The following is a 14,874-nucleotide window of genomic DNA, read 5'->3' on the forward strand; positions in this document are numbered from 1 at the left end:
AAACTCACACTCTTAACGGAACTCTTCACACCTGCAGTCCACCAGTCTCTGTGTCTGTTTGGAGCAGAGATTCCCACAACAGCGTGTCTGAAAGGTAGTTCCTGGGATTGGCCTGGAGTAGTCTGGCTCTGGTCTGAATGTTGTGCCTTGTGCTCCATTGCCATTTCTCTGTTACCAACCTCTTTGAGGAGCAAACCCTCCAAACCCAGGGATCCAATCGTGCAACAAGGGTTCAACTGTATAAAATGTCTGGGCGGTGCAGTGGCCTAACATTTAGTGTAAAGTTATTACAGAGCTAGTGACCCAGGTTCAATTTCCACCATTATCTGTAAGGACTCCCTGTCACAGTGACGTTCTCCCTGTCACTACGCGATATTTGGACTGTAACGCTCTATTCTACATTCTGTGACATTTCCTTTGTACTGCCTCAATGCATGAAATTATCTGTGTGGATGGCATGCAAACCAAGGTTTCTCGGTCATGTGACAATGATTATAATAGACCGATTTAGAGGGGAGATGGTCGGTATAAAGAGGGTGGAGAGAAGGTTTGTAAATTTGGAGAGTAGTAGAGATTGCAGAGGGCGAGCCATGAGAGAGTCTCACAGAACTTGGGCAGTGTAGTGGTTAGCACAATGCGGTACAGTACCAGCGGCCTGGGTTCAATTCCCGCTGCTGCTTGTAAGGAGTTTGTACGTTCTCCCCGTGACCACGTGGGTTTACTCCGGGTGCTCCGGTTTCCTCTCACATTCCGAAGACGTACAGGTTGTGAGGTTACTTGGTCATTGTGAATTGTCCCATGATTAGACTAGGATTAAAATCCTAGTGGCTCGAGGAGTTGGGCCTGTTGCATGTTGAATCTCAATAAATAAATTAACTCCCGCTGAGGAGAAGAAATCGTTGTCAAGCTTCTTGTCTGCACTATGTCCTGCCTGGTTTTACTGTTTTGTTTACCTTCCCCTGTATCCTTCAGTTCCTGCCACCCACATCATGGTTGCTGCTCTGACTCTGCCCCCCACCCCCCCGCAACTCCCGTCACCTGCACAGGGGCACCAGACCAAACTCATCGGACTATCTGCCAACCAGAGGTGACCCTTGACAACCTTAACTGGTCAAAGGGAGGGTTTTTGTCTGAGGATCCCGGGGTGGGGGGGGAGGTGCGTTGCTGGCATCGAACCTGTGGGGAGGAGACAAAGGATGTCATGGTGGTGTGACACTTTACAGCACCAGCAGTTACTGAGGGCTCTGTTCCTGCCGCTGTCTGTAAGGAGTTTGCATGCTCTCCTCGTGACCGCATAGGTTTCCTCCCACATTGCAAAGACGTAGGGGTAATGGGTTAGAGAGTTGCGATAACGTTGTGCTGGCACTGGAAGTGTGGTGATACCTCCAGCACATCCTCAGACTGTGTTGGCCATTGGTGCAGATGATGCATTTCATTGTATGTCTTGACGTGCATTTGATAAACAAGGCCAGTCTCGTTACAGAAAGTCCACGTCCGGCTCCAGACTGGTGTACGGTTGTCACGTGCACGGCGGGAAAACGCTTTGCTGCCTCTGAATCTCATTGAGTGACTGGTCATCTGTAAACTCTGTCCTTGCTTCAGGTTACAAGGATCGCCCTGATTGTTCACAGAACCAGGAAGCAGGGTTTCCAGGTGCTGGCCGGATCTGCGGGATACCTCCTGCCGTCATACTCAGTGGGTGAGTGGGGAATGGGGCCGGGGAGATCAGAGGTGAAGCTATAGGCAATGCCTGTTGTACCTGCTGCAATGCTGTGAGACCCACTCAGCATTACTCCAAATACGATCGGATGTGCTGGATTCTATCGTCAGAACCCGATCAGGTTTAATATCACCGGCATAGGTCGGGAAATCAGTTAACTTAACAGCAGCAGTACAATGCAATACATGATAACAGAAAATAAACCAAACTGTGAATCTCCCATCTTCACCACTCACCTCCCCTACTTGGATTGATGCCCTCTTTCCCCACTCCCCACCTCAGTCCATCAATCACCTCGGGTCTCTTTCTCATCCCTCCCCTCTACCCTTTACTGGCCATCACCCCTCCTCGCTCTCTGTCCCGATGCACAGCTTGGACTCGGAACATTAACATTTCCTCTCCCCTCCTGCTCAATCCGCTGAGTTCCTCCGACAGACCATTTGTACAGATACCAATTCGCCATAGACTCTGTCCATACTTCCGGCTGCCTCTGGGTAGCGGCCAACTCGATCAAACACCCCACCCACCCCGGATATTCTCGGTTCTCCCCAGTCCCACCGGGCAGATGAAAAAGCCCAAGAGCCTGTACTAGCAGGCTTAAGCACAGCTTCTGTTCCACTGTTATCACACTAACGAACGGTAAGGTGGGCTCCTGAGTCACAGACCACCTTATTGTTTATTGTGCACCTTACTTTGTCTCTCCGTGGACGTTCTCTGTAGCTGTTGCACTTTATTCTGCATTGTTACTGTTTCACCTTGTTCTATCTCACAGCTCTGTGTAGTGATTTTAACTATAACTCTTTAATTTGGCAGTCTGTTACTTTACCATGTACAGCCACAATGCACTGATGTGATGAAAGGATCTGCATAGATGGTGTGTAAAATAAGATTCTCACTGTACCTCAGTATACGTAACAATAAAAAATATAATTTTTCATAGTCCATGTAAGTTTATTGTCAGTATAGGTATACACTTAGTGGCCACAGGATTAGCTACAGGAGTGGAATCCAGTGTGGACTTCTCCTGCCGTGACCCATCCACCTCAAGGTCCTACGTGTCCTGCGTTCAGAGATGGTCTTCTGTGACGGATGGTTATCTCAGTTACTGTCACCTTCCCGTCAGCTTGAACAGATCTGACCACTCTCCTCCGACCTCTTGCATTAATCAAGTGTTTTTACCCACAGAGCTGAGGAAGTATAGAAAATTGAGGCATATAGAAATGCAAGCAGGCTTTTTCCACCGGAGACTGAAACTAGAATTCGTAGGTTAAGGGTGAAAGGGGAACCTGAGGGGAGGAAATCTCTTCACTTAGAGGGTGGTGTGAGTGTGGAATGCGCTGCCAGTGGAAGTGCTAGATGCTGGTTCAATTGCAGTATTTGAGAGAAGTCTGGATAAGGAAATGGATGGGAGGGGTATGGGGGTCCCTGGCCCAGCTGCAGGTGGATGGGACTAAGGAGTTTGGTATGGACTAGTGGGGCTGAAGGGCCTGGTTCTATGTTGTAGTGCACCACGACTAGGTCTCAGGAAAAGCTACGTGACCCAGGGAGTGTCTGTACTTACAAGGAACAATGTGGCTCAGGTGAATGATCATGGGACAATTTTGTGGTCCAGAACCAGTTCAGGTCCCAAGGGTGTCAGACTGGAGAGATTCAGCCTGTATAATAAATGGGGTTAAAAAAAAACATTGTTTATGTTTAATTGTGTAGAATTGTTGAGCAAACATTGGCTGGGAGACTGTGTAAACTCATCTGCTCCGTTGTATATGCACTTGGCAGACGGGGTTCCATCTGGAGAAGTGTAAAGTGATTCACTTTGGAAGGAACTTGAAGGCTCAATGCAGGGTGATGGCAGGATTCTTAGCGGTGTGGAGGAAGAGTGGGAACTCGAGGTCCGAGTCCATAGACCCCTCAAAGTTGCTGTGCACCTTGATAGGGTTTTTAAGAAGGCCTGTGGTGTGTTGGCCTTCAATATTCAGGGGACTGAGTGCAAGAGTTGTGAAGTAATGTTGCAGTTGTGTTCAGTTCTGGTTGCCTCATTGTAAGAAGGACATGGAAGCTTTAGAGAGGGTGCAGAGGAGATTCACCAGGATGCTGCCTGGATCGGAGAGCATGTCTTATCAGGGGAGGCTGAGCAAGTTAGGGTTTTTCTCCTTGGTGTGAAGAAGGATGAGAGTACTACTTGATGGAGATGTACAAGATAATTCGAGGCACAGACAGAGAGGACAGCAAGACTTTCTCCCAGGACAGAATAGATAACGAGAGGGCACAACTTCTAGCAGAGCTTGCAGAAAAGTATAGGAGATAGGGTTTTTTTTTATTTACACAGGAAATGATGGATACGTGGAACACACGACAAGGTAGGGGTAGAAGCATTGGGGAGATTCACTACTCTGGCTGGTCCTCCCAAAGTGCAACACCTCACACTGGTCTGCACTTTATTTCAGCCCGATTTTCCAGCTGCTCCACTTTGATAGTCTTCCTTGCTGTCCTCTATATCCCCAGTCCTGGTGTCATCTGCAAATTTGCTAATCTAGTTAATCACATTATCATCCAGATTGTTGACCTGGATGACAAAAATAGATGGACCAATCCTCCGGTATCTGAGCTGTCGGTAAGGATGATTTAAATGTCTCTGCTATTTCTGCACTTGCCTGCAACAGGATCGGAGGGAACACGTTGTCAGGCCCTGGGGATTTACCCACCCTGATTTACCTCAAGCAGCAAACACCCCCTCTAATCTGTATAGGGTTCATGACCACACTGATGCTTTGCCTTCCTTCTCTGCCCATCCCCCGAGTAAATACAGATGCAAAAAACAAGTTTAAGATCTCTATTAGCTCCATGCAGAAGTTACCATTTTGATCTTCCAGAGAAGCAATAGTGCCATGCAATCCTTTTGTCTTAACATATCTGTAGAATCTCCTTCACCTTGTCTGCTAGAGCAACCTCGTGCCTTCTTTTAGCCTTCCTGATTTCTTTCTTAAGGTGTTCTCTCGGCATTCCTTATTCTCCAAGTACCTCATTCTCATTCTCAAAAGTACCCTTTTGTTAAGCAGGGCCCCAATATCTCTCAATAACCAAGGTTCCCTAAACCTCTTATTCTTGCCTTTTATACATGCAAGCTCTGTACTCTCAGAACTTCAATTACTTACCAAGTACACCTTTGCCGGAAAACAGCCTGTCTCAATCCATACTTGAGGAAATCTGCAGATGCTGGAAATGCAAGCATCACACTCAAAATGCTGGTCCTGACGAAAGGTCTCGGCTCGAAACGTCAACAGTGCTTCTCGTTCTAGATGCTGCCTGGCCTGCTGCGTTCCACCAGCATTTTGTGTGCATTGCTTTCAATCCATACTTGCTGGGTCTTTTCTGATGCCATCAAAATTGACCTTTCTCCAAGTTGGAATCTCAACCTGCGAACCAGATCTAACCTTTTCCATAATCACCTTGAAATTAATGGTTTTGTGGTCACTAGATGCAGAGTGTTCCCCTACACAAGCTTCTGTCACCTGCTCTGTCTCATTCCCTAACAGGAGATCGAGTATTGCACACTCTCTGGTTGGGATTTTTCCTGAACACATTTGACAATCTGGATCTCAATCTCATCCTTTAACAGTATGGGTATCCCAGTGAATATGTGGAAAGTTAACATCACGTACTCTTGCAACCTCGTGTTTCTTGCAACAATCTCTACAAGTTTGTTCCTCTTAATCCCACAGACTGCTGGGTGGTCTGTAATGTAGTCCCATTAATGTGGTCATACTTTTCCTATACCTCAGTTCCACTCATAACGCCTCACTAGACAAGTCCTCCTGTCTGTCCTGACTGAGCACTGCTGCGATATTTCCCTGACTAGTAACACCATTCCTTCCCCTTTAATCCCTCCCACTCTATTATGTCTAAAAGAATTAACCCCGAGCTGCCAGTCCTTCCCTCTGCAACCAAGTCCCACTAATGGCAACACCATCATTGTTCCCGGTGTTGATCCACACCCTGAGCTCATCTGCCTTTCCTACGATACCCTTTTCATTGAAATGTGTGTGATTCCGAATGTGCAGATGTGGTCTGCATGCTTTTATGCACTAAGTTGCTGATCTGTGATTAGCTGATTAAAGTTCAAAGTAAAATTTATTATAGTAAATACGTGTCACCTGGGATCTTTTTCTGTGGTTATTCTTAGCAAATCTATGGAATGGTAACTGTAAACAGGATCTGTACACATCAGGAACTGTAAACAAACTGTCCAAATGCAGATAATGATTAATAAATAATGAGCATGAAGTATCAAGTTAAAGGAGTCCATACATTGGTGTAGTTATCGCCTTTTGTTCAAGAGCCTGATGGTTGAGGGGTAGTAACTGTTCTTTATCCTGATGGTGTGAGTCCTGAGGCTCCTGTACCTTCTACCTGATGAAAAGAGCATGGCCTGGTTGGTGAGGATCTTTGATGATTGATGCTGCTTTTCTACGACAATGTTTCATGTAGATGTGCTCAATGGTTGGGAGGGGTTGTACCTGCTTTGTTCTGTGCCGAATCCACTACCTATTGTAGGATTTTTTGCTCAAAGTCATTAATGTTCATATACCAGGCTGTAATGCAGCCAGTCTGCACACTTACCACCACATATCTATAGAAGTTTGCCAAGGTTTTTGATGACATGTCAAATCTCCGCAAGCTCCTGAGGAAGTAGAGGCGTTGTTGTGCTTTCTTCGCAATTATATTTAATCAAGTAGATATGTGGATTAACAAACAGGGAACAGATGTGTACAAAGGGAGTTTTATTCTCTGCCTCCATCTCCACGTTATCTGTGCAGGTGCTGTTGGAGGCGTGTGTGCACTGGCGAACGTGCTCGGGGAGCCCCTGTGCAAGCTGGAAAAGCTCTGCCTGGCCGGACAGTGGGTAGACGCTCGTGAACTTCAGTATAGGCTGGTCGAGCCAAATGCAGCAGTAGGTGTAGCTTCATTCTTCAGCCCTGTGTTTTCGAATTAGGCATCACTGATGGTGCACTTTGCAGTAAGCTGTTGTGTGTCAGAAGGTGCTGGTCTCTGGTCTCACGGCAGAAACACATATCCGAGGGGGCTTCTCCTCGAGTTCTGGTTGCTCTTCAGCCCAACGCTCCTGATCTGTGGTAGCCTGGGGCAGAGGGGAGAGGGCCACACCAGGAATCTCCTGGCCGGCTTGGCTCTTCAAAGTTCAAAGTAAATTTATCATCAAAGTACGTGTGTGTCACAAAATACAACCCTGAGATTCATTTTCTCGCAGGCATACTCAATAAATCTATAATAGAGTAATAACCCTAATAGAATCAATGAAATATATTTATTTGAGACCGTGAAAAATCTCTTATTTGTAGGTATTGAAGAAAATGAGTTTTGGGTAAACTATATTTAGTTGACAGTTGTTCAAACGAAAAGAGACTTCCCTCTACAAACAAGTCCTGAAAGCATTTAGTACCTAATCTATCCCATTCTTTAAAAGTCACATCAATCATAGAGGGTTTAAAAAAATAATTAGAAAAAATGGGACTCGAAAGAGAAAATCTTAATAAGCCAAAGTATTTTTGGAATTCTATCCAAATTCTCATAGTGTGTTTAACTACCAGATTATCAGTAAACTTACTCAGAGACAGAGGAAGTGAGGATCTAAGAAGAGAAATAATAGAAAATTTATTAACAGAGGTAGCTTCTAAAAAAACCCACATCGGGCAATCCTCGCAATTAATGTAATGTAACCAAAATGTAAGATATTAACTGCCCAATAATAAAATCTGAAGTTTGGTAAGGCTAATCCTCCATTCTTTTTATCTTCCTGAAGGTGAATTTTATTTAATCTAGAATGCTCATTCTTCCATATATAAGAAGATAGAGTCAAGAGAATCAAAAAAAAAAGGATTTAGGAATAAAAACAGGTAATGCCTGAAAAAGATATATAAATTTAGGTAATATATTGACTTTGATAGAGTTAATTTGGCCAATCAGCGATAACAGAAGAGGCTACCAATTTGATAGTATCCTTTTTACATGATTCATTAGGGTAAGGAGGTTTTCTTTAAATAGACACTTACAGTTTTTAGTGATTGTTATACCTAAGTAGGTAAATTGGTTTCTTACAATTTTAAAAGGAAGGTTAGAATTTGTTGGTATCAAATTATTCAAAGGGAAAAGTTCACTTTTATGTAGGTTTAATTTATAACCTGAGAACTGGCTGAAACAGGAGAGTAAAGAAAGCGCATGGGGTGATGAAGTCCCAACGTTAGAAATAAATAGCAGCAGATCATCAGCGTACAGCGAGACTTTGTGAATAGTGTCTCTCCTTAAAATACCAGTGATATAATTAGGTTCTTGAAAGGCATTGGCTAAGGGCTCTAAGGCCAGATCAAAAAGCAAAGGGCTCAGTGGACAGCCTTGTCTAGTGCCACGTTGAAGCTTAAATGGTTTGGAATTATGAGAATTAGTGATAACCCTAGCGGAAGGAGCTAAATAAAGTAATTTAATCCATTGAATGAAAATGGGTCCAAAATTGAATTCCTGTTAAAGCACAGATGATGACTAATAATTTTTTTTTCCTTTTTTTTCTTTACTAATCAGCTTTAGTCTTGGTAGTGGGTTAGATTTTTTAATATAATAAAATTACTATATTTCAATGTTATGAATTAATCAATCTGTATGAATATAGGGTAAGGAATCTTTATGCGTGATTTAGTATAATGTATTGATATAAATATTTTTTCTTGTACTCTGTATTCTTATATGTAAATTAATAAAAATATTGGAAAAGAATCAATGAAAGACTGCACCAAGGTATCTATGGACACGATGGAGGATTTTTTGTGAATGGTGGGCTCGCCTGGGGCTCGAATGTGTGGTAGATAGAAAGAAAAATGGAAAAGGAAGACTGGTCTCTTTTGTCACGTGTACAGTGAAGCATTAAAACATACAGTGAAATGTCATTTACATCAAATCATATCGGTTCTGGGCAGCCCAAAAGTGTCATCACGCCTCTGGTACCAACATAGCGTGCCCACAACTTACTGACCCTGACCTGTACTCCTTTGGAATGTGTGAGAAAACTGGTGCACACAGGGGAAAGCTACACAGTCATTGGGAGAACGTACAGACTCTTTACAGACAGCGGCAGGAAATGAAACCCAGGTTGCTGGTTCTGTAAAGTGTTATGCAGCTACTACGCTGATTTTAGTTATGGGCATGTACAGGTTGTCTTAAGGATGAACAGCGAAGGCTTGTATTTGCTGCTGTTAAGGGAAAGGGCACCCAATTAAAAGATACGGGGTCTGGGGTAATCTTGACAGGAGTGAGGAGAGGAAGATCCCTCTTGTGGGGAGTTCCAGAAATGAGACAGTTAGTGCTTAAAAATAAAGGGTTCATCATATAAAAATGTGATGGTGTGACTTTCTTTTCTCTCAGACGGTTGTACGCTTTTTGAACTCTCTTGCTGATAGACTGCTGAGCACTTACGAGGACATTGCCAGGATATGAGGGGCTGAGTTGTCCCTGGAACTTTATTTAGGACACAGAACAGTACAGCAGAGAATGGGCCCTTTGGCCCACAATGTTATGCCAATCTACGGCTGTGAAGAACCCTGTGACCGTGTGGGTTTTCTCTGGGCGCTGCGGTTTCCTCCCACAGTCCAGAGACGTAAATCACCTTATTGTCTGGTACGGTATTTGTGGTAATATTACTTTGTGTGTGAGCTGTGTGTTATGCACCATGGTCCAGAGCAATGTCGTTTCGATTGGAAGTATACATGTACATGGCTGAATGAGAATAAACTTGAACTTGGCGTACTGGTTAGCAGGCTAATTGGCCATGTGGTGTAATTGGGTGGCACATCTTTAGATATTTAACACAGATGGCGCATTTCACTGTATGTTTCAACACGTGATAAATAAATGAATCTGAATCCAACCTTATTTAAATCAAGGGCACTTTATCTGCTCTTGAGTCCCTAACTACTCCTTCCATCAACTGGAAGGGCCTGGTACCATGCTCTATTTCTAAAATAAAATAATAAATGTACTTCATGATCAATCCAACCTTTCCCTCCTACACAGCACGTAACTCTCCATTCTTCTTTCATCCATGTCTCCTTACTGTATCAGCCAAAACCACCTCCCACATCACCACCGTCCCCCCGGAGACTGAGAGGTATATGAAGACCCGAGAGGCATGGACAGGATGAATTCTCCCCCAGGGTTGGGTTAAAGCCGAGGTTCAGGGTTTGAAGGGAAATGAGGAAGAGAGGGAGAGTAATACCTGTGTGAAATGAGCTGCCAGAGGAAGTGTTGAACAGGCACTTTACACGGATAGGAAAAGTTTAGAGGGATGTGGACCAAATGCAGGCAAATGGAACTAACTTGAATGGGGTGTATTGTATGAGTTGGGCCAAAGGGCCTGTTTCTGTGCTGTAATACTCAGGGAGTGCAATAACCTCTGGCTCTACCCTCCCGAAAATGAACGTGGAATACATTGAAAGTAAGATCAGTAGTCACTTATTTGACATTCTTATATCTTGTAGATTACACGCAAGTTTGGCATCGCAGGCCTAAAGGAAGCGATGGAATGGTTTGGGTATCACGGAGGACCCTGCCGTGCTCCGTTACTGCCCTTGACGGAAGCAGAGAGGAAGGAGTTGTGTGATGACTTCACGTCCAATGGATGGCTGTAAACTTAACTACACAGACGATTACAGATGTAGAACTGGGTAATCTTCTAGAAACTGCTTGAGAAATTGGCTTGTTTTGTTTTTTATTGCTGTTGTTCTGTTGAATATGCTTTGTTGGCGCTGGAAAGTCTGGTGACATTTGCAAGCTAACAGGTCGTGCAAATTGATAACACCAAGGAATTTAACGTTGCTGACCCTCTCCACTTTATATTGCACCGCTTTACTGTCGTTGTCTGTAAGGACCATCTGTCTGTATGTTCTTTTTGTGACCACATGGGTTTCCACTGAATGCTCTATTTTCCTTCTACGTTCCAAAGTCTACAGGTTAGGGTCAGTGAGTTGTAGGCATGTTATGTTAGTGCCAAAAGTGTGGCAATACTTGCAGGCTGACTAGCACAGTCCTGGCTGATTTAATGCAAAACAACACTTTCTCTAAGTTTCAGTGCACATGTGACAAATAAAGTTAATCTTTATCTCTTGTCTTTGACGTATAATTTGGTGGTGTATGTGCCCTGGGACTGAGTGAACAGATTCTGGTATTTACAGCGGAAGGCCTGCAAAGGGAATCTCACTGAATCATCTGATAGGTCATTGCCAGTAAGCATCTCAATCCAATTGTAAACCAATACAATCCGTTTTCAGCAACTCAGAGTTTAAGGATTTGGAAAGTGGCACTTAAAATCACAAGCATACTTGACAGCACAAGCAGTTTAGATGGGGAGTACGAACACTTTTAACTAACCCACATTGTCCATAGCAATGAATTGGCTGAAGGCAGAGTGCAGAGGGGAGAAAATAAGACCATAAGACATGGAAGCAGAATTAGGCCATTCAACCCACCAAATCTGTTCCTACTTTCTATCATGGCTGATCTATTTCTTCTCAACCCATTTTCCTGCCTTCTCCCTGTAAAACTTTCATGCTTTGACTAATCAAGAACCTATCAACCTCTGGCTGAAGTATGCCCAGTGACTTGGCTTCCACAGCCAAGATTCACCACTCTCTGCTTATCTCTGTTCTAAATGGATGTTATTCAATTTTGAAGCTGTACCCTCTAGTCCAAGACCCCCTCACCACAGGAGATGTACTCTTTGTATTCATTCTATCTAGGCCTTTGGACAGTTGATAGGTTTCTTTCAAAGGCAGAGGAGGTGGAGTATGCTTTATGACCAACTCCTTATGGTGTAAAAAAAGTGTTGCTGTGCTGTTCAATCCTGCTCACCCGACCTGGAATATCTTCCGATAAGTGTCATCCATTTTATCTGTGGTGGGAGATTCAATGATCGTCTTGGTAGCAGTATACATCCCACCTCAGGCCAGTGTACAACAGGCTCTAGACAAAATGAGCAATGTAATCAACATGTGTGAAACAGCGCATCCTGATGCCTTCTCCATCACTGTGGCGGATTCATCTTTGATTGAGTATGCTACAGCTGTCACTGACTTCATTAAAATCTATGTGGATAAGTGTGTCCCTACAGGAATATATTGTACATACCCAAATCAAAAGCCGTGGATGAACCAGAAAGTTTCTACTCTGCAGAGGGCTAGGTCTGTGGCATTCAAATCTGGCGACCCAGGATGACAAGAAAGCTGGGTACGACTTGTGGAAGGCTATCTCAAGAGGAAAGGAACAATACTGAACGAGGCTGGAGGCAGAATCGGACGCACAGCAAATCGGGCAGGGTTTGCAAAACACAACCTACAAAATTACTTCCTACAAAACACAAGCCAACAATCTGAAAGGCATTGTTGCTTCACTCGCAGATGAGTCTTTTATGCTCATTTTGAAAGGGGGAATAAAACTATAGCTAGGAGGACCCCTGCAGTACCGTGTGGCCCTGTGAGCTGTGTCTGGGAGGATGAAGACAAGTGTCTTTCAAGAGGGTGAACCCTCACAAGGTGGCAGGCCCCGATGGTGTACGTGGTAGAACTCTGAAAACTTGAGTCAATCAGCTGGCGGGATATTCAAAGACATTTTCAATCTCTCATTGCTACAGTCATTAGTTCCTACCTGCAGATACAATAAGAGTCTTTTAAGAGACTTTTAGATAGGTACATGGAGCTTAGTAAAATAGAGGGCTATGCAGTAGGGAAATTCTAGGCAGTTTCTAGAGTAGGTTACATGGTTGGCACAATATTTTGGGCCACAGGGTCTGTAATGTGTTGTAGATTTCTAAGTTTCTATGCTTCAAAAGAGCAAAAATCATACCAGTGCCCAGGATGAGCTGTTTTAATGACTATCGACCAGTAGCACTCACATCTACATGATGAAATGCATTGAGAGGTTGGTCATGTTAGAATTAATTCCTGTCTCAGCAATTTGCCTATGTCACAATCGGTCTACGGTGGACTCAATCTCATTGGCTCTCCACATGGCCTTGGATCACATGCACAATACAAGTACCTATGTCGGGGTGCTGTTTATTGATTATAGCTCAGCAATTAACACAATCATTCCTCCAGATAACATTGAAAAGCTCCAGAACCTGGGCCTCTGTGCCAATTGAAAATAACATTTCCACCCTGCTGATAATCAACACTGGCACACCTCAGGGCTATGTGCATAGCCCACTGCTCTACTCTCGCTACAACCATGACTCTTGGTGAGACATAGCTCAAACACCATTTATAAATTTGCTGACCATACAACTATTGCTGGTAGAATTTCAAATGGTGATGGGTGGGCATACAGGAGTGAGATATACAGTGGCATGCAAAAATTTGGGCACCTTTGGTCAAAATTTCTGTTACTAGCTAAGTGAGTAAAAGATGGCCTGATTTCCAAAAGGCATAAAGTTAAAGATGACACATTTCTTTAATATTTTAAGCAAGATTACTTTTTTTATTTCCATCTTTTACAGTGTCAAAATAACAAAAATGGAAAAGGGCCCGAAGCAAAAGTTCGGGCACCCTGCATGGTCAGTACTTAGTAACACCCACTTTGGCAAGTATCAAAACTTGTAAATGCTTTTTGTGACCATCTAAGAGTCTTTCAATTCTTGTTTGGGGGATTTTCACCCATTCTTCTTTGCAAAAGGCTTCTAGTTCTGTGAGATTCTTGGACTGTTTTGTGCACACTGCTCTTTTGAGGTCTATCCACAGATTTTCGATGATGTTTAGATCGAGGGACTGTGAGGGCCATGGCAAAACCTTCAGCTTGTGCCTATTGACGTAGTACATTATGGATTTTGAGGTGTGTTTAGGATAATTATCCTGTTGTAGAAGCCATCCTCTTTTCATCTTTGGTGTTTTTCTTTTACAGATGATGTGATGTTTGCTTCCAGAATTTGCTGGTATTTAATTGAATTCATTCTTCCCTCTACCAATGAAATGTACCCCATGCCACTGGCTGCAACACAAGCCCAAAGCATGATCGATCTACCCCTGTGCTTAACAGTTGGAGAGGTGTTCTTTTCATGAAATTCTACATCCTTTTTTCTCCAAACATGCCTTTGCTCATTGCGGCCCAGAAGTTCTATTTTAACTTCATCAGTTAAAATCTAAACAAGCCTGATGCATTTTGGAAACAAGTCCTGTGGTCTGATGAAGTTAAAGTAGAACTTAATGCCTTTTGGAAATCAGGTCATCTTTTATTCGCTTAACTATTCACAGTAACAGAAATTTTGACCAGGGGTGCCCAAACTTTTGCATGCCACTCTATCAACTGGTTGAGTGGTATCACAGCAATAATCTTGCAATGTCAGTAAGACTGAAGAATTGACTGTGGACTTCAGAAAGAGTAAGCTGAGGGAACACACACCATTCCTCATAGAGGGATCAGAAGTGGAAAGAGTGAGCTTCAAGTTCCTGGGTGACAGTATTAATGAGGATCTAACCTGGACCCAAAATTTTGAGACAGCTACAGAGATGGCACAACAACGGCTATATTTCATTAGGAGCTTGAGGAGATTTGGTATGTCACCAAAAACACCTGCACATTTCTAAAGATGTGCCCTGGAGAGCATTCTAACCGGCTGCATTACCATCTGTATTGGGGAGAGGGCGCTACTGCATAGGATCAAAATAAGCTGCAGGCAGTTGTAAACTAAGCTCTGTAAGATCAAGGTCATATTCAAGAAGCGATGCTTCAAAAAGGCGGTGTCCATCCTTAAGGATCCCCATCACCCAGGTCATGCTTTGTTCTCATTGCCACCATCAGGAAGGAGGTACAGAAGCCTGAAGATGTACACTCAATGATTCAGGAACAGCTTCTTCCATTCTGCCATTTGATTTCTGAATAGACATTGAAACCATGAACACTACCTACTCTTATTTTTGCACCACTTATTTAATTCACACACACACACACACACGTATATATATATATATATATACACACACACACATATATATATTCACCATCGTTCAGTTTTTTTTCTATTATTTTTTGCATTGTACTGTAGCCACAAAGACAACAAATTTTATGGTATATCCCAAGCATCCTCTCCCTAGTAATAGCAACTGTAC

At 43.4% G+C, this 14,874-nt stretch overlaps 1 protein-coding gene across 3 annotated transcripts in view; it reads left to right on the forward strand.

Moving 5' to 3' along the window:
• The window catches only part of hoga1 (4-hydroxy-2-oxoglutarate aldolase 1), a 43,112-nt gene that overhangs the window by 17,831 nt on the left and 10,407 nt on the right, over nt 1-14,874 (forward strand). Inside the window, exons 5-8 of one of the 3 annotated variants that reach the window (XM_059947147.1) lie at nt 1,603-1,699; nt 6,535-6,668; nt 10,258-10,443; nt 13,269-14,723. In XM_059947147.1, the coding sequence (XP_059803130.1) occupies nt 1,603-1,699; nt 6,535-6,668; nt 10,258-10,407 (381 nt within the window). In that variant the 3' untranslated portion in view covers nt 10,408-10,443; nt 13,269-14,723. Of the gene's footprint in view, nt 1-1,602; nt 1,700-6,534; nt 6,669-9,145; nt 9,396-10,257; nt 10,444-13,268; nt 14,724-14,874 lie in introns of those variants that run through there. The other 2 variants (XM_059947146.1, XM_059947148.1) reach the window with 2 other exon arrangements.

The sequence above is a fragment of the Hypanus sabinus genome, chromosome 22 (genome assembly GCF_030144855.1).
Source record: "Hypanus sabinus isolate sHypSab1 chromosome 22, sHypSab1.hap1, whole genome shotgun sequence".
NCBI lineage: Eukaryota > Metazoa > Chordata > Chondrichthyes > Myliobatiformes > Dasyatidae > Hypanus > Hypanus sabinus.